This window comes from Lepisosteus platostomus, chromosome 1 (genome assembly GCF_059453375.1).
Source record: "Lepisosteus platostomus isolate fLepPlt1 chromosome 1, fLepPlt1.hap1, whole genome shotgun sequence".
Classification (NCBI taxonomy): Eukaryota; Metazoa; Chordata; class Actinopteri; order Semionotiformes; family Lepisosteidae; genus Lepisosteus; species Lepisosteus platostomus.
Window position 1 is genome coordinate 14,531,625 of NC_142611.1, and position 27,376 is coordinate 14,559,000.

At 36.0% G+C, this 27,376-nt stretch overlaps 1 protein-coding gene across 8 annotated transcripts in view; it reads left to right on the forward strand.

Moving 5' to 3' along the window:
* elavl2 (ELAV like RNA binding protein 2) overlaps window positions 1-27,376 on the forward strand; it is a 77,933-nt gene that overhangs the window by 28,651 nt on the left and 21,906 nt on the right. For 3 of the 8 annotated variants that reach the window (XM_088625389.1, XM_088625350.1, XM_088625359.1), the window contains exons 2-3: window positions 12,481-12,571; window positions 14,642-14,885. In XM_088625389.1, the coding sequence (XP_088481515.1) occupies window positions 12,500-12,571; window positions 14,642-14,885 (316 nt within the window). In that variant the 5' untranslated portion in view covers window positions 12,481-12,499. The remainder of the gene's footprint in view (window positions 1-12,480; window positions 12,572-14,641; window positions 14,886-27,376) is intronic. The other 5 variants (XM_088625371.1, XM_088625381.1, XM_088625407.1 and 2 more) reach the window with 3 other exon arrangements.

The window sequence follows — 27,376 nt, forward strand, 5'->3', positions numbered from 1 at the left end:
GGCATCAGGACCCACATAGATCGCAGGGTGAGTGCATCCTGCTGGCTCTACTAACACTACTTCCAGAAGCAACCTTAGTTTTTTTTTTTTTCCCCAGGAGGTTTCCTATCCAGGTACTGACCAGGCTTACACCTGCTTAGCGGGTTGCCAGTTGAGTTGCAGGGTGATATGGCTACTAGTTATCGGCAACCAGGGTATCAGCAATGACTATAGTGGACCCATAACATAATATTGGCACATTTCAGGTGGATATAAAAGGTTGTAAATTGGCCATTAGACTTAATTTCTCAATGGATGCTTTTCATGAGTTTGTTAGCTGTGATTTGGTGTTGATCTTTTTTTTTTAAGGTTTACCCAACTTAAGAACTTAATTGTGTGCCAGGATCTTGTTGCCAGTCAGTGGTCAGTTGATGTTGTGCATCTTCAGCTAGTTGGCTAATTTTAATGCAGTCTTAGCAAGGAACACAACTAAAAAACCTTGATAAGCTAAAGCCATAGGTGAGTTTTGCCCACATTTCCTGTAATTGTTGGCATCTTTTTGTTAAAGTGTAGTTATTATAAATAATGGGTTGAGCTGCTTTGAAATCTACATTCCTACAACTAGTAAATGCTGCTCCTTCCTGTTGTGATTGGGAAGTTTGAATTTACTTTGCTAATGAGCAGAAATCGGGTATTGGTTTTCCATTTTTGCAGATAAAATGTAATCTAATGGTTGTATAGTGCAATGATGTATTGTTTGAAAGGCAAAGATGACATCTATACAACAGGACTTTTAAGAGTCTAAATTTCCATCTTAGACCTCCAGGAATCCAGTTTCTTCGTCCCTGATGTGAACTGGAAAGGAGTTCCAGAAACCAGCACCTCTTGGCTTTTACCAGCTGCCAAAGGAACAAGTAATAAGTATACATTGTTCCCAAGTAATGAAATATTGAATAACTTGCTCTGAGTTAGAAGGCCTTGGCTGGCAAAAGGCAGTTTTGTGGGGGAAAGGGGGTGGGTGGCGGGGTAGAGTGTCTGTGTTATGAAAATGTAATTTGAGATTACCTTGAGTAAAAAGTTAATCTGAAGTGTTTAAAAGATTGGTATCTTAATACAACATTTTGCACACTGCAAAAATTTTAGAACACTTACTGAGAATTTAAAATAAGAATGAGTTAATCATACCTTAAGTAGCAGCAGACATCCAAGGACTATGGACGGTTCCATTTACAAGACTGTTACTTTAAAAGAAAATTGTGCTAATGATGCTGAGCTTCCACCCTGTCTCCTCTGATAGTCCCAGGCAGTTGACTAGTCATGATCCATTCTCAGAACTCGGAAGCCTGGGTCATAAAGCTCAGTGTGTGATCGGGCAAGTGAATTTACAAGTTCTGATTCTCAGGAGTAATGTTCTACATTACTTCAGTAAAAAGCCAATAAAGTTTAGCATTGCACCCTATTGTTGGTCTTTCTATACAGTTGGCTACATTGTGTGGACTGGATATGGATTTTTCTAGCTGCAGCATGTGCAGTTTTAAACTACCAAAAAGCTGAACACATTTGTTATCATAAATTATTTTAATTCAGTTTGGTTTAATAGGTATTTTTTATATCTATACTGCAAGGCTGCTTATCTTGTTTTATTGATGAGGTCATTTTATTTACAAAAATCTGGAATTAACTGTAGAAAAGCCTAATTTTTATTACATTTTGCTTATCAAAACTTATGCAGGACAAATAATTTACTGGAATCATCAATACATACCTTAAATAGCTTAGTTTTCAGTTTGGTCAGTGACTTACCTGATGCCGATTTAACAGTAGCTAGAAATCCTGACTTTATGGTTTAAAACTGATCATTAGAACAATTTAAGGGTTTTAACACTAAAAAATGTCTTGAGGGAAACTAAAATTCCTAATGTAAAGTTTTATTCCTAGTCTAGAACTTCAAACCCAAGAATTATACATTGCTTAATTCAGCAGTCACAATTCTGCTGACTTAATGTATACTTTCAATACAGAAAGTAAAATTCTCAGTTGACCCCATGTGAAAATTCATTTTTTCATCAAGAACAAAAGCATACTGAATAAAATGCCTTAATCTAATGCTTCCTTGGGTTAGCATTGTTTTTATAACTTTTAGTGTAATACAATCTCTTAAAGTTCATGTACTTTATCTCTTGACAAGAGCTTTATCACATCTTGGCTGTTTTTTCAGTAGATTATAGGTTTGATCTTGATTAAGGATTATTAAATTTGCTTGTGGTGAATGGGAAAGAGGACCTAGAACTTAAAATTATAAAAAGTTGCCCCTAAGGTATTAAATGAATATCCTGAAGCTTTCTGTTGTAAGTGAAATTTCTCACAAAGAAAATGTAATTTGTGGTATTATTGATCAGTCCTTTTCATGACAGAATAAACCTTTATTTCTTGATTTGAACCATTTATCAGATTGTATTCATTTTATCATGCATTACTAGTTTGCTTTGTCCTTGACAAATTCATATTTTAATTGCATTTGTGCTGAAAAATCTGAAGTGGCTTATTTGAGAATCAAATTTAACTGTAGCAGTAGGACTGAAGTGTAAACATACATACCTCAAGTTTCTCTGCATGTGGATAAGAGATTAAATATTTATCTGTCACTTGTATAAGTCTGGATTTAGTTTTTGATAGGGCAATGTGCATGATTGTGTGGTTTACGTTCCAGTGTGAAAGCTTGTTTTTGGTTTTATAATTAGTAACTTGGACTATTGAACATAGCTAATGGTATGGGTGATCATAAAAAAAGACCTTAATAAATTGCAAAAATTACACTGCTTCATCTTCATATTTCTAATGTGTTGATGTCTTAACATCTAATCTAATGATTCAAATTAAACCTTTGTGCTGTAAGTTAGTGTAAAGTAATGGCATCCACAAGGTCAACCTTTTGCATGGTATGTATTTGCATGGTTTGTATGATGCGGTGATCACTTGTCATTAGACTATTCTAATCCTATCAGCTCAGCCCTTTATTAGTGAAACAGAAGCTGAGCCTGGTATGACTGTCTTGAACCCCAGAAAGCTTTTTAGAATTAATATAGAATATTAATATGAATTGCATCACCTGTATGAATATTAACTTACTGCAGCCCCTCTTTTGTACAGTGTATTCAAGAGGACTGCCTGCTGAGTTGAACCCCAGCCACTACAGCTGATGGAGACAACTGTTGTAGCAGCTTTCCTAATTTTTATATGTAACCTACAAATGTCTTCAAGCCGTAAAGATTTTGGACCATCCACCTGGGCTTTGATCTCTTCTTTTCAAGAAGAATACCCATGTTGTCCCTCAACAGCTACTTGTAGCAATCTCTTCAGGTCCAACAAGTATCCAGCCAGTTTTGAATGTACTGAAAAGCTGGTTGCTTAACGTTTGGGTGTGGGTTCCCAGATGTCTTCACCGGCAGCTCCTCCTTGCTGTCTGTAGTAGATACTATAAAAAGAAATGCTATGCATTTGAATAGCTTCCCTGTGCATCGTAGTTTAAATTATGGTTTTAAAGAAAAATAAGTTGCTCCAATACATACTTGGTTATGTCTCGGGGAGGATATTTGTTTGACTGTACAGTAGGTACCTCAATCCTTTTTATGAATGGCAGCATGTGCAAAACATAGATCTTTGATAGCCTTGAATCCATTTTCTAGCCTGTATTTTTAGCTATTTTGCATGGTTTTGCAATCAAGCAGTTATTCAAATTGGAAACTATGAACAGTTGTGTATTTCTGGTGGTCTTTGCTATAAAGCACACTTTAAGAAAAGTGTTATGTATTTATAGTAGTATAAGTTACTGTACAAAAGTATTACTATTGCCATAAATACTGGCTGTGGTGACCTGAAACCAGTGCTTCTTTAAACCACCCTGCACTTTTATTGGGTTTGCAATATTGGAATGCTTTCTTAAATATTAGTATATTTAAATCGAGTTTTTCCCAGTATTTATAAATTTCATGGTAATTCACACCAGTCTTTTCATCTAACTTCGCCGCCTACTAGAGTTTAGAGTCCTTCCCTCTCCTTTTTGATGTTAACAAAGGCCCTTTTTTGTAATCACAGTATGAACCTAATGTCTAATTGCCCGTTCCTGCTATTTTCTATACTTGTATTCTACTTGATTTCCCTTGAAAGGCAGGGGTGTTAAACTGCAATGCTTTTTTTAATTTAAATTTTCATAGGGGAAATAGAGCTTAAAGGGTTTGCTTCATAGACTTGCTCAGATAGCTTTAACTTTAAATTGGCTAATTCATTATAAAATTGCAGCATGAGCTAATATTAAAGACCAGGTTCTATTTTGCTCAAATACTTGGAATGTGTGTATTTTAAAACAGTTTTGTGGTATTCCTAGTACATTTTTCTGTTGCAGTTACTATTTTAATATAGTCTTGTAACAAGTTATCATTGAGTAATTAAAGAAAATGGGGTTAAAAGTCTAAATCAAATTGGGCCCCGACACCACTTTGCCTTAAAATTTATATAAAAGTTAACTTCACAATCCTTGTCTTTGGGGAACACTGATCAGTTAATATAGCTGGTGCTTTCTTTTTCTGAAATGGTGTTGTAGCAAAGTATTCAGGGAAACAAACTTAGATTTAATGTTCCCTGTAGTATGAGCATGAAGGATCTGTTAGTCTGTTATTTTCGCATGTCCCACTTAGTTTTTTGTCTCTTAATGTTTGTTCTCTTTTGGGTGAATGTTGCTGCTGGAAGAGGTGTTAGTGGGGTCAGCAGGGGGCGCTCACCCTGTGGTTTATTTGGGTCCTAATGCCACAGTATAGTGACAGGGATACTATTCTATAAAAAGGCACCATCCTTCAGATGAGACGTAAAACCGAAGTCCGGACTCTGATTATTAAAAATCCCAGGGTGTTTCTCAAAGAGTAAGGGTGTTACCCCAGCATCCTGGCTAAAGTTCCCATTAGCCTTTACCAGTCATGGTGGTAATCCCCATTTATGAATTGGCTTCATCACTCTGTTCTCCTGCACACTGATAGCTGGTGTGTGGTGTACTGTGTACATTATGGCTGGTGTGGCATCATCCAGGTGGGTGGTGGTGGTGGAGGGTCCATGTTACCTGTGAAGCCCTTTGAATGGAGAAAAGCACTATATAGTGTAAGCAATTATCCTCACCAACAATTGAGTAGCTTGAGTGCATCTGTAAAGCATTGAGTGGAGTGTCCAAAAAAGTGCTAATGTAAGGAATTATTCTGCTGCAGTGAGACTGATGGGTATGTAGTCTACTTAATGAGGAAAGGATTTTCCTTTGCTTTAGAAAAAGGAAAACCGCTCTGATTTTGACTCTGAAGTAATCGGTAAAGTAGTTTAAGAAGTGGAGTTGCGACTATCAAACCAGTGCCTCAGGTATTTCTGTACCCTTGGGCCCTTTATCAAGTGTGTGTATGGTATTTTGGTTTGTTTGTGCTTTTCTTTAAAAACAGGTCCACATTTGTGACTGTTTATAATTGCAAATAAACCATTTTCACACCCATAATTTATGGTTTTAAGTTCAGTTTTTAAAATTGTATTGAAAGCATATTATGGGTCGGTAATGGTTACTAGTATTGAAAATGTTTGAAAACGCCTTTATTGGTGCACTACTGCTGACAAGTAGTTATCACTTTCTTACAAAGTTGTTACCATTTATCAATATGCCTGTTGATATTGTGCACAACCTTTTCAGATTAAAATTTGATTTGGTTTTTGGAATTTTACAGTCTTAAACTTCTGGCGAAAATGACAAGTTATAAATGAAGTAAAAGTTTTCTAGACTGACATGATGTGCACTTGGCAGCCTTTTTCTATGGATTTTGGCTTGTGTGACTTGGAAGATACTAAATCTCTTAATGTAGGCATTGAAAAATTTCTAGATGCCTTAAATACTGTATAGGTTATTACACATTGCTTTGCAAAAGCACCAATTATACGTTGGTGTTGGTACTATTCAGATTTTAACTTTGTTGAAAATTCCTATTCCCAGTTAATTCCCACTTCCAGTTAAAATCATATCCTGAACTGTAGACAGCCATGCATATTTAATCAACAACTATTATCTGTCGAGAACAACCTGGAGACCTTATTACAACAGGCTGACCAAGATGAGGGTGAGGCTGTTTAATTTTCTGAATTAGGCCCTCTAGTAAATACTCATAAGTAATGGGATTTGATTAATTTTGGAGAAGCATGGATTACATTTGTAACCCCTGCATTTAACTGTATCTGTATTACTTCTCTGCTAATGAGTATGAAGTACTCCACAATATTTTAATCAAGAGACCCAGCTATAGTGGCATCACCGCCTGCACTTGTTTAAATAAAGCACATGTTGATTGCTGAAAAGTGGCAGGGTGCTGGAGGAAGTGGGTTGCGTTCCTGTGCTGCTTTCAGATGGCACAGATTGAAGGACTGTACTGTGAAAGCATATTAGCAAGCAATTTAACTTGGTTTCAAATGAACCCAAGTGTAGCACACTTAAATCAGTACTGCATCACTGTAGTACCTGTATCTGTCAGGGGTTTGAAGTAAATCTGAGCAGAAAGTTTTTAAATTAGAAAATGACTTCAGAATTCTGAAATAAGAGCTGTGCAGGTGATAGAGCAACTGTAGTCTAGCCAGGTGGGTTAGACATTGTGGTGTGAAGAGGTGACCCTTTGAGAAATTGGTCACCTTACAAACTCATGTGAGTGGGAAGTACAGTTGTTTCCATTCTTTACTTTTGCATGAGCAATTCAGACTGTGGATGCCATGAGCAGAGAGAGGACACACCCAGATCTATATCCATTCCTTTTGACTATGATGGCTTGCATGTGCCCTCTGGTGGACAGTGATAGTGTCTGAGGGAATGTTTCATTTCCATCAAGACAGATTCCTGAGCAGGAAAACACTTGAATGGGATTTTCTTTTTCCTCCAGTGAGCTGCATAATTAAACTTTCACTGTGAACCTGACTGCAGAGAGCCCCCTTTTCTGTTTTAAGAGGGGAAAGGTTTTTTGCTGTAAGATGGTTGATCTGATCCATGTGAGCCTGAGTGCCTGTAACTGGTTTCATCGGGGTTCCCAATTCATTAGAGACATTTAAAAGGGCAGAAATGCAATGATTTGCAAGAATGGCTATCTCGGCTTATTTAATGAAAATGTTACAAAATCTAAATAAGGGAGCTTCAAGTGTTTTAGCATTAATTGATCTGGAAAAGCTTATTGGGCAATCGGTAACCTTCATAATTGTAATCAATCTTCATAATTGATTTGAGTGGCATTCCAACTGAATGTTTTTTGGTTTTGCTTCAAACTAAGTGAAACCTAGTTTTCATCTCTGTTCAATTCAAAGTGAATTTAGAATGTTCATTTTTATTTTGCTCAAATTATTCCATTTTTTTAACATTGGGCCAATCATTAAATGAAGCAGATTACTATATGATTTTATCCAACTGTACTTTCCGTCCATACAAACGGTACCTGGGCTGTAGCTAATCTGCTTTATCTTGTAGCAGAGAACTGAACCTTTCTTCTCCTTCAGTTTGATGTTAAGTAATCTATGAAGATTTTATCCTTTTCCAAACATGCAGCAAAGTTCCCAAGTTATCAGCTTGTTTAAACAATTTCTGATTACTCATTTATTTATCAAGCTTAACTGACATGTTTTGGAATTCATTCTTAAAATGTAGGAATTGCTGAATTTTCAAAAATCATTCACCTGTACACTGCATGTGACAATCTGCAGTCCAATGTCTAAATAGTGCTTAAATTGTCTTAATTTAAACCAGTTGGTTTCATAAACTCTTATCTAAAATGTGTAACTAATTTAGTTTTTATTCAGCTGCAAGTAACTGCCTTACAAGGTTTTTGAATTCACTAGTCAACTATAATTAGGCATTTACAGTATATATGTATTATGTACAAATTGTATAAAATTATTGAACTACTAAAAATCTGTAAATCCTGTTCTGTAAAGTCTGCCATGACTGTAGGTACAATATAAATGTTTCTTTGTAAATCAACACTTTCCAGAATATCTCCAGGGATTTAACTCTTCATATTGCTTCATTTGCTGTGCATACATTTTACATTTAATACACATGATGCAAAATGGAACTGTGTAAAGTTCTTATTTAAACAAATACAATGATTTATTCAGTGTATACAACTGACTAAAGATGCCGTCTTGAATAGATGGCATGAATTGCATGCAGGTGAACATTCTGCTACTAAGGTAGTTGTAGCATTCCTTTCTGGGTGCATTTTGCGATTAATATTAAAAGCCTGTCCCTGACATCAAAATAGGCATTCTGTGGTATTGAAGGATACAGTATGTAACTGATTTCCAGGGCTGTGTACTATAAAGAAGTAGAGGTAAAGGAGTAATGTTCAAGAACAATAAAACATTTTTTACATAATGCTCTTAAACCGTGGCAATGGTCAAATCGGTTAGTAATGCGTATGGAATGAATAGCAAAACACAATATGAAATGTAATGTGCTTACATTAAAAACAATTTGCTAAGATATCCAAGTAAAACTTTGCCCATTTTGTGTAATTACATCATCCAAAGTCAATTTAATTGGGATTAAGGAAAGACTTTTTTTGCAATTTGAGAATTTAACTTCAAGCTCTGTGATACAAAATGGAATAGAATGACAAGTGCATCAGATCCATCAAAATAAACATCCTTTTTTAATTTAATATTGACTTTTCTTTTGTACACTTTTTAAATATCCATAAATGTTTAAGTATATTCTATATGTATATTTACATGCATACAGCCACACATACAGTACACAGTGCCTGGTAAGCATTCGGGGTATTCTTGCTTTACCTAACACACTGACGGCAATATTCAGTTTTGTTTCCCAATTTCATTTTTCGAGCATTTTGATTGGTAGAGTAAGTTTTATGTATGGGCATTTAAGTGTGCTGCTTATAAACTCCATTTAGCTGTTTTTACGGGGAGACTAGTGACACTTAAGTACTCCCCCAGAGCAGCATTAAGCTCTTGCCTGCTTAGTCTGTAAATGTCACAACAGATATGAGGTATGGTCACCTACTGTATAATTAATGTTATAGCCTAAAAGTTTTGATTCTCAGTTGGGTGTACCAATTTCTCAATTCCACTCCCACTGTTGCCACAGCAAATGAACACTTCCTGATCTAAAATGCATATAAATCTGGAAACTTTTTGATAATCCACTGCTTTTCAGTGAAAGAAGTTGCCTTTTTCAGTAAGGTACACGTGATTGGATTCCATATTTTGGCTCTATGCTTAATATGTATACACTGCTAAGTGCAGGACTTAATTTAAAAATGTATTTACTGTGGCAAACTACTTTTTTTAATATACAGTTTAAAACCATTAAACTTCCTTCATTGCAAATGTGCTACTACAGCTAATTTTAATTCATGCATCTGTTTTGGTGATTTTATGGAGGTTTTGGATATACCATAGTGTTTTAATCATTTCTTGTGATCAGATTTCCTAGAAAGTGACGTACTCCATTTCATAATTTTAGGCCATTTTAATTTGTGCAGTTTTGTTTTTTTAGACCTCAAGCATACAGTATGACTTAGGATCCTACTTGCTTTCACTTCAGTGTGCTGTACTTGGGTGCAGTCAGTATTAAGTACATTGGCAGTGTTCAAGATATGCAGCTGGGTAAGATTTTACATATTGGGATGAATAAGATCACATTGATGATGGGAATCAAATTTAGTTGGTTATTCCAGCCACTAATGTATTTAACAGACTAAAAGGATGAAATGTAGTTGAACAGTCTAGATTTGCATTACTCATGGATAAGGTTCCTTCACATTCACAAGGGTATTCTGGAATGATGCCCCACACTTTCCTCCTCCAACGATGTGAGCAAATTTTTCTCTTGAAAGAATGGCGCTGCTCCTCTTCTACAGAAATCCAGACACTTGTCTATTGTAGAGCATATGGCCATATTGACCCAATGCTCTATTATGTGATTTTATATCCGTCTGTTACCTGTGTACTATGGTGTCGTACTAAAGCTGTTGTGCTACGGTATTGCAGCTTACCTTTCTACTCTTTTTTTGCAGTGGGACTGCTTTTGCTTCTACTGTGTAGTTTTTTCATGTCTCTTTAACATCCTGTCCAGTTGACCCTCTTCATGCTCAAATATTCTTGTCTTCTGAACCCAATTCTCCTTTTATTCTTGATATTGATATTTTCAGCAAAGATATTGATATTTTCAGTGGTATTTTATGGTGAAGGATAAAAGGTGGAAGTTATATTCAGTAAACTATTTTGTAAAAGTTTTTAGCATCAAGTCGGCTAAATGCTGCAGCACATATAAACTTAATTTATAGGGAATATCTTACAAGCTGATACTACTGTATGTATATATTGCTTTTGGGGTTGATCATGAAATGCACCCTTGGTAAATGCAATGCCAAATGTGTAATGTGTGAATGCATTTGGAGCTTATCTGTTTAACCATTATTGCCTCTCTGGCTTGTTCATTTTGTTCTGATCATGCTGTTACTTGTTGGAGGTGATTGCTGTCAGATGTTAAACAATGTGAATAGTAAAAAAAAAAATTAAGCGTATAAGGCTGTTTAATGCATAATGACCTGTTTCTCTTTTAGCTGTAAAAGTGATTACAACTTCCTTGATCTGAGAAGTCCACTAGTTGCTTCATTGCTTTTGCAGTGTTAAGTAAATATTCAATTCAATTTTTTATATAGTGCTTTTCGCAACAAGGTTGCCCTAAGGTGCTTAAAATATAATACTTTCCAGCATGAGCTGGGCTGGGTTGTACATAAAGCTTCAGCTTTCTGCATGGGTACTTGTAAGGGTCAGATCAAATACTCCAGTGTTATGTTCTGACTTGCCCTATAGGCCTCAGAGGAGATGCACACGTCTTTGGCTACTGTGGTTAATCTTCACTAAATTTTTCTGATGGGTACAGCGATTTGGTGGTTTTGACAGGTTAGTTTTTCCATGGGTATGGATGGACTCCAGAGCTAGAAAATTGAGATTACTTGTCAAATTAGTGCCTTTTTACTCCTCACTCCTTTGTAGTGAGATACCAGGCCGGTATCATGTTGAACTGTATTGTTTTTAGAAAATACACAGTGGAAGCGTCTTTTTCTACAAAGTTTATCCCGTTTCTACATTTCTCATGCAGTTACACTGAACTATTTGTTCTTTACAACATTTGGCAAGATTTCATGCTAAATATACTTCATGCTAAGTATTTCTGAGAAAATGCTGATCTTGAAATATATGCTAGGTACTCAGACCTAGTTTTTATTTCTTTAATATAGGTCACAGAGCCTTAACTGTATCCGAGCCAAAGACAACTGTTGTAAAATAGTTTTGTCACATATGTATATTAATTGTTTTGTTACTTTGTCCCATCTTATTTTAAGTGATTTTGCTAAGGTTTGGGACTGGGCGCCAAACTGTTTTTCTGTTTGATTTTGATGTAGCACAACCTTCTGCAGCAGTGAAATGTTTGGGTTAAGTGCTAACCTTCAGAATGACTTTCAAGCCGATTATGCAGCGTGTGCCAAATGCTGTGTTAATAATATCACTGCCTTAAATTGTGTATGAATAAAGGATGTGTGTGGAAAGCTGTGTGCAGTAATGTACCACCATGCGATAGCAAGTGTCAAATGCTTATTATTCCAGATCACTGGGTTGCTCTTCTGTCACACCATTAAAGCTACAATGCAGTGTCCTTGCTGTGCTCTAGTCGGTCTTTTATAAATTTGAAGGATGTACAGATGCAGTAATTTGACTTACTTAAAAATCCTCCATCTGGCAAAATGAACCATTTCCTTAAACTTGAGTAAACGTTATTGCGTCATCCTGAGCATCTTTTGATTTTTAATTTTCTGATATTTTTCTGCCTTTGTAAGCTTGAATTACCAACTTGGAAAGATGACCATTTTGTCTTTTTTAGATATTGTTGGCAGTGACCTTGAAAATTTTTAACCTGGCAATGGTTTGTATTGTGTTAGTCTTATAAGCTTGATTCCTTATTGTAAGCCATGTGTTAATAAGTGGCAGCCTTCTTGATTTTGATCAAAAAGCGCTTCAGTAGGTAGTCATTGTGAGCTTTAAAACAAATGTGCTGTAGTAATAGTGTTATGGTTCCATCCAGATGTAATTGTGCTTTCTTTTTGGATGGGCTCCTTTTGAAAGTTTGCAGATTTTATGAAAATTGGCTAACTTGTTTATTCTGGAAGTTTTACATTTTTTTTCCTTGATTTTTGTCATCCTTTCACTTGGCCTTTTCTGCTTAATCTGATTGCTTTCATACATGTCTGGGTGAGTGTGTGCTTTTAAAATTCATCTGATAGGATTAGATTGGAATTGGCCTCTACCGGGTTAGCCAAGCTGCATGGACGTGCTCTGAATAGACAATAAAATTGCTTACAATTGACTGTTGCTTTACTTTTTTTGTCCATCTAACATACAGTACTTTTTGTGTCCATATTGCAGACGGCAACACCAAACTAACATGGCAGTCAGACTGTGTGATGTGGCTTCTCTTCTTAGAAGTGGCTCGTGGGCAGCAGAGCCTTGGACTGGGGTCTGTGGGACTTTTCTTAAATTCTGTAGGCTTTTATTAATCATTTAATGTTCAGGCCATACCAAATACACTATGCTTTAATTAATAACCAAAGTTCAAATTGTCTGAATGTGTATACAGCTTAGTTTTACCAAGACTTAATTTGATACGTAATCATAATTTTAATTTCCATTGTTTTGGTATGGTCTAACTGAATTTCACTGTATAACAGGTAGCCTGCAGTCTATAGTTTTGTACAAATTTTGCAAGGAAACATTTCTTAAAGGGTTATTTAAGGGCTGTTTTTCTTTCCCTGTACTGTTTTAAAAGATTTTTCTCATAAGGAGGCCTCACATTAACACTCATCAATATTAACAGTTAAAAAAGGATGCTTCTTTTCACACAGCCAGTGTTGACAAGGTGTCACATACAATAGGAGGTTTCAGAAAAGAAGGCCTAAAGAATTTACCATGTTCAAAACCCTGTTTTTTCTTTAGAGCAGGGGTGGAGGTGGGTTAGCATGCAGACTTATGCGTCTTAATATTTTTGCACTAACCCTTTAAAAACCACTGCAACATCTTTTGTTTCTGCCCATTATAGGAGCATTGGTACCCATTCACTGATTTATCTGCAAAGTCTTGCATATTAACATTAAGAATCAATTCAGAGCAGATGGTTCCATGGATGGGAAATGCTGTAATTTACCAGCACATATACTGCTGCAGCTGTTCACTTGAATTTTGGCTAAGAATATCATTTCTGCCACCTGGACTTGAAAGTAAATGTGCAATTAAGTGTGATTGTTTGTTGTCTTTCCCTGATCCTGCTAATTTCCAAAAAAGAACAGTTTGTTAAACAGTTTCTGCTGCCTGCTTAACTGTACCAGTTAAACTGCACCCCTGCCAGCATTTAACATTTGGAGCTTCTTGGTTCTCGAATTGACAGGAATGTCACACAGCACTTTCTTAATCTTTGTCCTTGTGTGGCTTATTTGCTGGTGTTTGCGTGCTCAGCTTCAAACTGAAGACTAGTTAAATGGCCACTTATGTGGAATTGCAGAATTTTCTCTTTTGACATTTAAGATGAGCTCTAGATAATCTAATTCCTTTTTCCTTATTAACCTCTTAGATGGCAAACGTTGTATGAGAATGTTGTGATAACTTTTCTGTAGTTTCAAATTAGGAATTACGGTCAACACTTGAATATGAACAAAAAACCCAGTCTTGGGGAGAAGCCGTGCCCTGCATGTATCTTATAGACAATGTGTTCTGTGAGCCCTGCATGCACTGTCAGGTGAGGTAATTCTGTGGGCCATAAAGGAGCTGTGCCAAGTATGTCAAGGTCATAAAAGGGGGATCTGTGATTGTACTGGTAAGGCTTACTCTTTCAAGGTAATGGGTGTCCAGCTTTTTCCCCCATAGTTTACTATGTAAATTCTTTGCCACTTTAAAAACAAGTTAACTATAGTGGTTTTTGGATATTTTATCTGTTATTTTTGTAATGTATGCCTTGATGTTTTTAACTCGACATGTTTCAACAGGTGGGATATGAATAACTAAATAAAAGCATAATACAGCATTTTAGTGCACTTATAGCCTACTTTTAGAGAACTATTGGGCATTATTTTAAATCAGATTTTTTTGTTTCTTGCACAGAATGCTAGGTAACTTTAAAACTTTAAACTAGTTTGGAATTACAGGAATTGTAAGACCTATGAGATCTCTGTAAAGGTGGAAACTTTAAAACGAAAATGGTAAAAAGAGCACAGAGGACTATCCAGAATTGTGCACAATCTGGTGTTAAGCCTTTACTGTATTTTTCCTAATGCAAAATATCTTCAACATGAAGAAATCAGTTTTTAAAAGTCCAGAAAGAGGGCATCTTTCCTCTACAGTAATGTGTTCTAAAATTAATGCATTTTAATGAAGTTCACACAACCTTAATTTGCATAAATTTCTGCAAATACAATTAAATTTACACTGATAACTGCTTAATTGATGACGAGCATCCTTATTTAACTGTACAATTAAATTTAAAAAGATGCTTAAATCGATTTTAAAGCATTAGGCCTGACCTTTTTTTCTTTTTTAGCAGGTAATTGCTGCCATGGAAACACAGCTGTCCAATGGACCCTCGTGTAACAACACCACCAATGGCCCCACCACAATTTCAAACAACTGCTCCTCGCCAGTAGAATCAGGAAGCATAGAGGACAGTAAAACTAACTTGATAGTCAACTACCTTCCTCAGAATATGACACAGGAAGAGCTGAAGAGTTTGTTTGGAAGTGTGGGTGAAATAGAGTCCTGTAAATTAGTACGAGACAAAATAACAGGTACTGTATGAAAAATCACTTTTTGTTAAAGTATGGCTCAATTTGAAATATGGGTTGCACATTGTCATTTTCAGCTATTTTCAAAATCTTGTTGTGTAGGAAATAGCAGATTTCTAGGATATCTTAATCCTTCTTGAAGGTTTTATCACTTGGTTTCTGTAATTCAAATTTATTGTGCAAGTCATTTCAAGTTTTTTTTTTCCAGGGATATCAAGGGCAACCTCATGTTACATCTTGGCCCTTTTAGTGGTTAGCTGTTATGTGGTCTCCCTCAGTACTGTTATGCAATCACAGCCTCAAAATAGCACCTACATGTTACTTATGATAATTCGTGGTGATTCACATTCTGAACTTTTTGAATATCATGTTTGTTAGCATCTGTAAAAAATAGCCAGGACTCTCTAGTCTTTATATGCTCATGGTTTTCTGACTATTTGTAGATCTTTTGTAAAAAAAGATGGTCTTGATCTCTTTGATCTATGGTGTCATGAATTATGGAACTCATCTTTTTACCCCCCAATTAAAGCATAAGGCTTGCAATTTAAGATGGTTACTGAGGCAAAAATACGTTTTAACAGAGTAAAATACTCTAATTATATGCCATTTCTAAGTGAAAACTATAATAAAATTTACCCAGCAGCGAGACCAATTTGCCATACTCCATTAAGTACTCATTTATTTGTTAAATATCACTGGTTTTAATTTGTATTTTTTAAACTGCTTGTTCTAATCATTTTCCTATGCCCTGAGCAAAATTGTAAATTTAACCCCAGGGGAATTTGCAATGCTATGTGACAATCCTTATTTTTATGGTCTATGCCAGTGTGTTCTTGAGTACTTTTAGTGGGGACTGTTGGGTCCTTTCTTGTTTTTGGACTTCACTACAGTTCATCCACACTAGATTGTGTCACAAGTCCCACAATAGGATGATTGAGGAGAAAATTGGGATTTGTGCCTGGGACCATGGGATGGTGGTCACCCATAATGGGCGAACAATATTAGTTATGAATGAAACGGACACCTGGTGTTTTTTATTTAAGATTTAGGACACTATTGAAATTGTCCTGGGTACTAAGTGTTCAGAAAACTGTGCTGAACTTCTAGTTCATACCTTTCTAGTAGTGTAGCATTCACCAAGTCTGAATGATGGGTTTTGAGCATGTGGTCAGAACCAGCTACAGTATTTGATAGTACAGTTGTGTGCAAAAGTTTGGGCATTTCAATTAGAAAAGGACATGTTTTGTTCATTTTCTAATTGAAATGAAATTAACACAACCTCTGCACCAAACAAACTTAAACTTGACATCTTTCTGCAAATTTTAATGCATAATTACTATTTATTTGCTGAATTTAACTGATTGGGTGGGAAAAAATAAAACTAAATGTAGCATGTGCAAAAGTTCAGCTAGTGTTATTTTTTTGTAAGGTCTCTGAACTTAACTTGTTAGGCCTTAATCCAAGTCGGGTGATGACAATTCCAGAGCTTAAATTCTCCAACTCTTTGAACCTCTCGGGATGTTGTGCTTACACTCAACAACCATGGGCTCCTCTAAGCAGCTGACTGGGGATCAGAAAATAAAGATAATTTCCTCTTACAAAGCAGGGGAAGGCTATAAAAAGATATCTAAATTCTTCCTGCTTGCAATTTCCACTGTCTGAAATGGCAGTTAAGGGGAACTGTTGAAGTCAAGAGAAGATGTGGAAGACCAAGAAAAATGTCAGTTAGAACTGCTCATAGACTGGTCAGGAATGCACAGCAAAACCTCCAGATCACTGCAAAGGACCTGCAGGAAGGTTTAGCTGGCACAGAAGTAGTGGTGCACTGTTCCATTGTGCAGCATTGCTTGCACAAACATCTGTATGGAAGAGTCATCAGAAGGAAACCTTACCCGCGATCTCATAAACTTCAAAGTCTGAAATATGCAACACAACACTCGGATAAGCCAGAGGTTTTTTGGAACCAAGTGCTGTGGTTTGGTGAAGTAAAAATTGAACTCTATGGCAACAATCACCAAAGGTACGTTTGGAGACAAAAGGAGAAGCATTTGAAGAAAATAACACCTTGCCAACTGTTAAGCATGGGGGTGGATCTGTTATGCTTTGGGGTTGTGTGGCAGCCCATGGCACAGAAAATATTCAACAAATCCTGAAAGCTAATGTCCTACAGTTGGTGAAGAAACTGAAGCTGAAAAGGTTACATTACAAGACTGATCCAAAACATTCCTCAAAATCAACCATGAAATACTTAAAGAAATGAAAGATTAAAGTTTTGAAATGGCTTTCACAGTGCCCAGACTTGAATATTATATTTGCACATGCCACTTTTACTGTTTTTATTTTTTCAATCTGCACATGTAATTTGACCAGGGGTGCCCAAACGTTTGCATACAACTGTACAGAAGCAAATGTGAGCAACTTGGTTGTATCCATAGCGTCTGTTAGCAGTTTCTTGGGTGATTTAAAATAGTTTAGGTGCATTAGACTATATTAAAATTTGTTACCCATGTTCCAATATGGAATGCTATCTTATAGGTAGATATGAAGAAATTGTTGGTTTGGTTTCACACTGGTGCTGGAATGTGAAACTGCTTGACCTTTTTATCTGTAATGCATTTGTTGGTAGCATTGATTACTGCGTTCTTTTCTGTTTTGATTTTCTTTCATTCACTGAGGAAAAACAGTTTTACCCAAATGGAACCAAGGGTGTACATAAGTACCAATGGTTAGAAATAGTTCAGTAATTCTACCCTACACATGAGCTACTAATGCAAAACACCCCTGACCTTGTGATTTGCAACTGTTGTACAGTATATATAATCCGTTGTCTGCATGCTATATTTTGTTTCATGTGCCATCACAGTTGAAAGCCAGAGAAGGGAAGCAGGTTGATTGTGTCCCATGTGAAATACTTCTGGATCTGTCGCTGGATGAAACGGTCGTGCTTGAGAGTAGATAACTTTTTATTGCATGATCTTCCTTTCAATTTGATGTCTTAAATTCAGATTGGGAACTAGTGATTTCTGGTAAAGTAGACTGTAGTGATTATCTGATCCATGAAAATAAACATCTTTTATTGATGAGGTTTTAAAACTGGCCTGATTCAAACTTCCACAGTGTTCTCCACTAGGTTATTTACCTTGACCTAGTTTTTGTTAAAAAACAGATTGATTTTATTAAATGTCTGCCAATCTCTTAAACATTTTGCTGTTTTTTTTAAAAACAGTGAGTGAACATTGTGGACTTTTTCTAGCTTGTTTAATTGCAGGTTCCTGGAACTTGAAAGGTGTTGCATTTTGGGGGGGGATTATGAATTTACCGCTTTTGTTTAGATCTAGGTGTCTGCATCATTTATATGATGACCTAAGGACTACCCTAGAGCCCTAGGTGAGCCAACACTTGGAATATTCCCTTGCACTTAAGTATAGTGTTTGCAGAAGTATTTAAATCATTGCATGTTTTCCATTTTGTTGCTTGTAAAGCTTATGTCATTTAGGAGAAACACCCTGCCCCTAGACACATTCAAAGAAAAAAAGTTCATGTGAAAAAATGCCAAAGTAATGTTTGGAAAAAATATTCAGCCATTTGCTGTGGGGAAAACCTCAATTTAGGTGCACAATTACCTTAAGGCACACTAAGATGAATGGCCTGTGTGTACAGTAATGGTGATTCACATGCTTTCAGAATAAATATACCCATCACTGTAAGGTCCCTTAGTCCCGTAGTGTATTTCAAGGATTCTGCTGTAGACTAAAGAGCTTTTGGGGATAATAGTGTGTAAAGGTGCAGATCAGAAGAGCACCATAAAGCATTTCAAAGGCCCTTATGTCTTTGAGCACTGTGAAATCAATCATTAGGAAAAAGAAAGGTACTCACACTGCCTAGGATAGGGGGGAAACCACATCACTAGAGATGCATCTTCTGTATAAGGTCAACTGGCTTTGAGAGAGTTTAGTGGCTCAGACAGGACAAAATATCCTATTTGTTACACAAAGGTGGCTTATTGGAAAAAGGCTGTGGAAATGGGGGAGGGAGATGGTTTGCAAAAAGCATTTAATTGGTACTGCAAACATTGCAAAAGGTTTTGTGGTCATGGACAAAACTGGAAGTTGACTCTAAATGCAAAGCGTTACATCTAATGCAAACCCAACAGCTTATTACTAAGTCAACAATTCTTGTCGTCAAGTGTGGTGTTTGCAGCAATCCCATTGAGATGTTGTAAAAAAAAAAAGACTTGTCAACTGCTGTCCACAAGTAATTGCCAAGCAACTTGAGAGAACTTGAGCAAATTGCCAACTTTGCTCACTTCTAGGCAAGAGGGTTGTGGCTGTAATTTTTGCCAAAGGTCCTTTCACCAAGCAGTTCTTTTGTTGTTCTTGCTGACATTTTTATTAAGAAGGTAAATTTGGTTAAGTAGTAGGTTTAAATTTAAGTTTTAAGAAATTTATGCATCATTTTGTAATTTCACTGACACCATAGGAATTGTCTGAATAACCATTTAGAAAAATGTATCCTGTACTTCAGTTTTTATTAGAAGGCTTTACTGCTGGTATTTGCTGTAAGAGCTATTGGTTGTTAGAAACTAACATCTCTTGCCCCACAATCTTTGTATCCCTCTTCTGACCAGACCACTTTGCTCTCCACTTCCAGAAGTAACTAGTTTCCAATACATGGATGTACAGTATGTGTAACATTAGATGTCTTCATGTTTCAATTTTAAGACTCATTTCCTCAAAGATGTCTAACTTAAAAGTTTTGAAGTTCAAAGTGAATTTCAGCCCTTTATTTACTTTTAATTTAGTATTTTGTTCATTTTAACTGACAATTGTTCTTGCATCTGTGTAAGGCTGCCCTTAGTGAACCTTGTTTCCAGAGAAATTTAAGAATGTGGGTTAAAAAAAACCTCTCATACCATAAATGAAATAGTTTGACATTTAAAAAAGACTTTAAGAGACCTGAAGGGGCATGGTGGCCTTTATGTAAAATTGTAGGTGGGAACAGTGCTCATTGTACTGTAATTTTTCTGTCCTTTGCATATCACAGTCACCATAAGTAGTCCATAGTTAAGTTTTTGGTATATCATTCAATACGGGGTAAGTCTTTCCATCTTTTAGGTGGTTCTAAACATGAGGAATAGCCTCTTTAGCACCCATGATCCAAGGATCTCGCCCAGCTGTTTCTTGAAGGAAGCCAAGGTATTAGCTACAGCAACATGACTAGCCAGGATGTTGTATATTCTTAGTCTTTTGTGTAAAAGGCCGTTTGTTCTTGGTTTCGAATACACTTCACAATTTTCTCATCCTCCATTTTGTTTCACCCTTTTCGTCCATTGGGTTGAAATTAATTGGTACTTTTGAGGATGTTGAATACAGTCCCCTATGGCTTAAATGATTTTTCTTAAATCACTTGGCAAGCTAACGTACAGTAGGTGGGCCGAGTTGAAAGAAATTAGCAACTTTTCCTGGTGTCAAGTTACCCCGGACCTTAACGAAAACTTACCAAAACAAAGTGCAGGCTTATCTCAAATGTTTCCAGTCTTAATGCTAGTGGCAAGTTTGATTTTGACCATTACGGATTCATTGTTCCATTGCAAAGTAGGTTTTGTTTTAGTGCTGTTTCTGCAGTAGAGCAGGGTCAGCATTATGCCGATTTGTGCCTTTAAGCAAAAACTATAAGCCAAGTATTGTACAAGCATAAGCTTCATTATTTTAAAAAAAAAATCTTTAAAAAAGAAAATGGCAATCCAAGGGAAAAATTGAATGGCTGCTTTCTAAAGCAGAAGTGGCCATTAATGGTCCTAGAGAGCTGGCCATTTGTCTGCAGGTTTCTAGCAGTGGTGTGTGGTGAACTGGGAGGAAGTTAAAGTATTAACCAGGTGGTTAAGCTCTTAAGAGCTATAGGAATGAAAACCCACAGACCAACCAGAATCAGGATTGGACACCCCTGCCCTAAAGTAATGCATTGTGAGCTTCTGGCATTCAAGGTTTAAGTGGAAACATCACCTCACAAATATTACTGCTAGGAGAATAACCTTTATTAGAGTAGTAAAGTGATTTTGTTTTTTTTCATTGCTTTACTGCTGAAATCACCTAATGCCCTAGGTAAGCCAACACTTGTTAAATTGCTCCATCTAAAGAACTGCTGGCTAGCTTTGATTGTGATTTTAAGATTTTACAATGACCCTGTTATGGATTGGCATCCATCGGCAATTTTGTGCTCCGGGTCCCATCTACATCTTTCTTAAACACAAAGCTGGAGTTCAATTAATTTTACACTATCAAATGCAAATTACAGAAACATGTAAGTGTTCTAGTAGGCGCAGGAAAAGCTTATTTTACCACCCCTTATGTATTTTGATTCCATCCTGCTTTGCATCACCGCTGCCACAAGCTTACAGACCATCTTTAAGAAAGTGTGATTAGTCCTTCTCCCTTTTGTTGAATAAGTTGCACTTGAAGCCAGTTGGGCATGACTGCTGAGTACCAGCTGGCAGTCATGAGATTCAGCTGAATCAGCAGTTTGACCTGCCCTAATACAACCATGCTCATTCAGGAAAACATTCTGGGAGAATGATATTCCAATAACTTTAACCAAGAATCTGGTCCATTAGGAGAAACCGATTCTGATGGTGTATAAAATCGGTAGGTTTACACACTGAATTTAATACAGCTGAATTCCAACAGCTTGAACTGTATGATACAAGTTACATACTTCAGTTTTATGATGGGAAAAATTGAGAATTTGTTTAACTGTTGAAAGGACATTTGCTGCCACTATAAACTGTTTGATTTAGATCAGTACTGTAAAGGCACTTATTTTTATTACTAATTTTAACCTGAAGAGTCTTTTGAGATCATGCATTAAATGCCAGCTCAAACAAGAATTAAACTGCAGCTTGAATGTATAAAGACTTTGATGGACATACCCTGGAAGAAAGTTCTACTTTTTTCCCCATTAATAACACTTGGTACAATGTAATGCTTAAACAAATGGCTTGTGTGTTATATCACTTGCACATCTCCTTATAAATCATTGCATATTTCATTGTAACATCTTCTGTAGCTGTTATGATGAGATTATGCAGCAACATTCAAATAAAGCATTACTGAAATTTAATTGAAACGCCAAGTCTTCAGTGCTGTCTGCAGACCACTCATACTGTAGGAAGCACATAGGAGAAGATGGTAAATCCAGGAAGAACAAGCAGTTTGCAAACTTTATAGCAAGGCGGCCTATAATGGAGAAGTAGGCAGGCAGCTGTTGGCAGCCTCAGTTGTATGTGGAGGCAAGCAGTCTGAAACTGCAGCAGCATAATGGTTTCTGCAGTAGCAAACCCCATGTCTAAGCACAAGCACTTTGATTCATGGGTATTGAAGAAACTAAAGACGACAAATTCATGTGAGTATTGTCTAATGCCGCAAAGGCAGAAGTGGCTATAAAACATTAAATACAATTGAAATATCCAAAGTGTTTTATTAATAGTCTAAAATCCAGATTGGTCAAGTATCACTTATTCATATATGTACGGCCCTTTTAAAATAGAATAAGTAACCAAATGAAATTTTCCAATGCAGATGAGACCTCAATGTTGTAATCAATGCACTTAGGTTCCTCTAGTTGGACCACATATGTCGGTGCAAGGCCTTGCTTTCATACATTCTTGTATGAGATGGGCTCCTCATGTACTGTGTATCTAATAAAATACTTTCCCGTTTACTTTTGCACTGCTTTCCCATTTGTGTGCTGGCACTTTTTATTGCCTTTTTTCCTCCTGTAAATTAAGTTAATTTGTTTGCTACAAGCATTAAGAAAATGGCTAGTATAGAATGTTTTTTTAAATTTCCTTTGAAAAGTTGCTAAGCTTTACTCTGCCAAAAATGAATTAATAATTAATTTATGCTGTATGGTCTAGAATAACCTGGTAAATTGTAGTGTAATTTAATTTTCATAGTGTGCCTCAAGCAAATGCTTTGCATTTATTGTGCCCATCTACTCTTGTATGATCTTGGTTGTAAGCTAGTGTTTTAAATTATAGAACAAAATTTTGCTCACTGTGGACTGTTTTTAACACGGGACGTTATTTTGAAATATGCACTGGTACACAGTGCTTTGAAAATCATAGGTTGTGTACATTCCTGAATAGTCACGATATGCATGTTCAGCAGTGTTTGTACAGATCAGTGGTCAGTTGCTTATCCACTGTCCAGTTCAATTGCATTTAATTTACAGAGCAGTTCTGAAGGTGGCGATAAAATTATAAACATGGAAATCTTATAGCCAAAACTTGAAAAGGTATTGCACTGTGAAAATTTAAATGCACAGTGCTTTCCTGTATGGCTTTTCTTTGCTTGGAACTGTAGAGATGCAAAGAGTCAAAGTGCAGTCCAGTGAATGTTTGAGATGAGGTTTAATTGGTGATGAAAGGTCACTTCCAGAGAACACTGGAAGAAGATGCACACGTCCCACACAGTGTCCTGAAACTGTTTTATAGTCAATGAACAACCATGGCCACCATCACCAATGTATTGGAATCATAGAAAATACTTCCACTTGTGGCATAGTGGCTTTTCCTAATGTTATCCTGTTTTTCAGTCATTACTGTGATATGCACACCATTTATTTTGTCATGTACAGCAGGTGTCCATTTTAAAATGCACTCAAGCCAGGTCAAGGGTAATAACCCCAGGCCAGTGTCACATTTCTACAGTTGCTGTTTAACTATTTTTAAAATAGTTCTAGCTTTTGTTATTTTCAAGTCCTGCAGTATCGCGGGAGTGGTGTAATTTCCCAAAATTTGAGGGAAGTGAGTTCTGATCTAAAACTTCAAATTGCTTTTTGTAAGATTATGTATGACAAGTTTAAGGTGTTTGTTAAATTTCTCATTTAAACGTGTTGCATTTCTAGCATCTCAGTGCAACTCTTCATTTACAAGCATTTTCCATCTGTTAAATCTATAGCACAGCCTTGATGTGTTAAGTCTTAAATGTATTAAGGAATGCAAGTTAAGTTTAATTAGCACTTTTGCTACAGTATCAAAAGGCATTGAATGTCTTCTGGCTGCACAAAGTAAAACTGGTAATTTTAGGAGTTAAACCAATTAAATATTAAATCCAGACATGCATCAAATCCATTGCAACAATGTTGGAGTTTTCTTGTTAAATATGGCTGCTAAATCGGAGGAGAGAGCTTGCTTTGCCTGTGCATCACAACAGTTTGCCATAACTGTGGTTCAAGTTGAGCCAGATGCTCTCCTGTGTATTCTAAAAACCGCATGATCCAGCTTCTGTAGGAAAATCATCTTGTGAAATCTTGTTGTACAAGATAAAGGCAGGGTACAGGTGTCTAAAGCTTTAAAATGTGTATTGTAGAAAGCATATATACGTTGGCCTTTACAATAAGTGGTATATAATTTGTACGATAAGGCAGAGACTAGAAGCAACACAAGATAGACATTTGGGTAATGTCACCTTTTGCGTTTTTCAATAAGGTTGTTTTTTAAGTGAAGGTTGTAAAGCAGATGGAGCTGTAATTGAAATTGCTTTTTGAGGTTGATTTTAAAGTGCAGAAGCTTCGTTTTGGAACGTAAGCTTACAGAAGCAAATTTCTTTAGCCAGAAATTTGAATTAACTCCATAATTCAAACTTTCTATTTTGTTCAGAAATTTGCATTTGTTTGAGAAAACATTTTGGCTGTTAAACATTACCAAGACTTGGTTTTTATAGCCTGAGTATGGTTAATGAAATGGTTTGAAGTTTTATCAATGTTTTGTTCTTTAAAATTGTGGTCCACCTGTACATACTCTTTAGTGAAGACTTGTTTCATTCTCTTGATTTGAATTTATGGTTTAATTGTAAATTTTCTTGTTTGTGCTTCAGCCTTTTAAATTCAGTATAAAGTTTTTAGGGTTTATCCTGGCAATTTAGTTTATCCTAGGTCAAATGTAATGTTTAAATTTGTTGACTATGAATGTATTATGTTTGTCATAATGCCTCTTTACAGGCCTTAAAGATTTATATTGATAAATAAAACCTAAGCATGCATTTTTATTTGGTATAAAAGTTCCCTGCAGGAGTTTTATGGAAAGGATTCTTATTTTTCCTCTGCTGGAATGCATTGAAAATGAGGCTTATACTGCCTTACTTCCCATATTTTTTAACAATTAAGCTGTCGTTTTTTGATTAAGGTAACCTTTAAGTAGGGCTGGGCGATATGGCCAAAAAACTTATCACGATAATTTTCATATCAGTCGATATCGATAAATATCACGATAAATGTCAAATCATTATTTCTTTCAAATTTAAAGGCAGATTTTTTTCTCCTGAGTGAAAGTTGAAGAAACCAGACAGTTAACTGGTAAATTAGACAACTCTTTATTTTAAGAATACAACAAACACTTGCCAAACAGCAGAAACATTAAACAAATCTGCGGTAGAGAGTATTCAAGTCTTTTTTTATGTCAAAATATGCATGAGTAACATTTACAAAATAAATATCTTAATAGAAAAATTAAATACTGCGGTGTGATAAAACACGCATAGAAGATGGCTCAGACAGACTGCAAAGTTTAAAGTGCTCTGTTTTATGTCTGATCGTAAAAAGCCCAAATATCTCCAAATTACCGAAGTTGAATGACCTTTTCTGTCGATGATATCGTCCTTCGAGCTGGTCGTTGGCAGCACTACATTTGCTTCAGTGTCGCTCATTTCTCCACTCTTAACTACAATCCTGTCAGCCACCACCGTGTGGGTAAACACCACGTTAGCTGCCCGGTCTGTAACACGCATTCGCGCAGTATTGTGTGCGCATGCGCACAGCATAAACATATCGAACTTTTGTAAATTATATTGCAATTATCGAATTATCGCCCAGCACTACCTTTAAGCACATTTAAATTTCTCAGGTTTAAGTAGTTACCCTTGTTTAATGATTGGAATGTTTTATTCCTTAATGTAAACAGACATATTGAAGGTCTTTTGTGTATGCTGTATATGAACTTGTATATAAGTCTTAAGTGTATGAATGCTGTTTGGATTTTATTATATGACAGTGGTGTCTAATTGTGGTCTTGTAACACTGGTTTCTGATGGTTTTCAAAGACTAAAGAAGCAGCATCTAAAGAACTGTGAGAATCTGTATTACCATCTTAACTGCATCAAATAACTACTTTTAGCTGAGCTGAAATGAACACCTGGTGATTGCATACCCCTTTAGTATGAAATGTGACCAGAAGATTAAAGTATATCCTATTTTTATGTGCTAGGATTAGAGATTAGGTTAAAAAATTGAATAACCCATTTAGTACCATTTTACTTAAAGATAACATTTAAAGAAAATACTAAACTCCTGTGTTTCAAGACAATATAAAATATTTTTTTATTTTATAATATAAAACGTTTTTTTGCTTGGGGGCACTATACCTTGTGTCAGGGGCTGAGAAGGGAATGGTTTTACTTTGTCCAAAGATGAACAATAGTCATGTACTAAAATTCAACCTGCAGAAACCACCTACTTCATCTTTCTTGGTAAAAAAGTGATTGCCATCTTAGAAAGCGAAACATGCAAAGATACGGTTTCTTTATAGTTAGTCAAATGGTGCTTTTAATGTGAAATCTTATTCAAATTCCAAGATTTGAGATTTGGAAGTGGTAAGCTCATTGTAGTGCATTTTTATGTTGCTTTTTAGACTTTGTTCACAAGTACTGCTTAATACTAGAATTCAAATGCTATTTGAATGTCTAAATTTCTATTTGATAGTTTATGAAATTGCAGTTTCATAAATGGACTAAACTTTTACACTAAAGACTTTTATAGCGTTTGTGAAGTGGCACAATTGAGTGTTTTGTGAATGATGGTCACTCAGCCCAGGTTTTGGATATTTTATTCATTTGAACAAATTTTATATATTGAATCTGTAATCTGAACAATTTTAAGGATTTCAACAGTGAAAATTGCCTCTGGTTTTGAAGATTTTTTATTGGCATGTTTTGTAAAAATTTATAAGCTAAACAATAGGTTTTCCTTCTCAAATTGCATGTTTAGACTTAATTTTAAGCTTGACACACTTTTGAGCAATGGAATATGTATACCATAGGAAGATCATCTAAATGGATGTCCTGCTTGTTTTCGTGGTCATCAATTCAGTTAATAATTGACATGGTTATTCCAGTGAATTCCAGATTATGAAATGCAAATGTAACATGACTCATCCAATAACTCCATTTGGCCTCCTCTCCTTTTCTCTTTAAATTTCCAACCAAGTACCTCAAAGAATGACTTTGTATTGGAATCGTTTTATTCCTCTAAACAGTTGATGTGTAATAAAACATTTAACTAGCCTCAAATGGTTGTGAAAATTAATCCATTGAAACGCATCCAAAAGTAAGTTTCTGAAAAAATAGAATCTTAGAGTTCCCAAACCCCAACAAATTTAAGTGGGCAAGATCGTAAACGAAAGTTAACAATCTGGTCATGCTTCTGCCGTGGTGCGTGTTCAC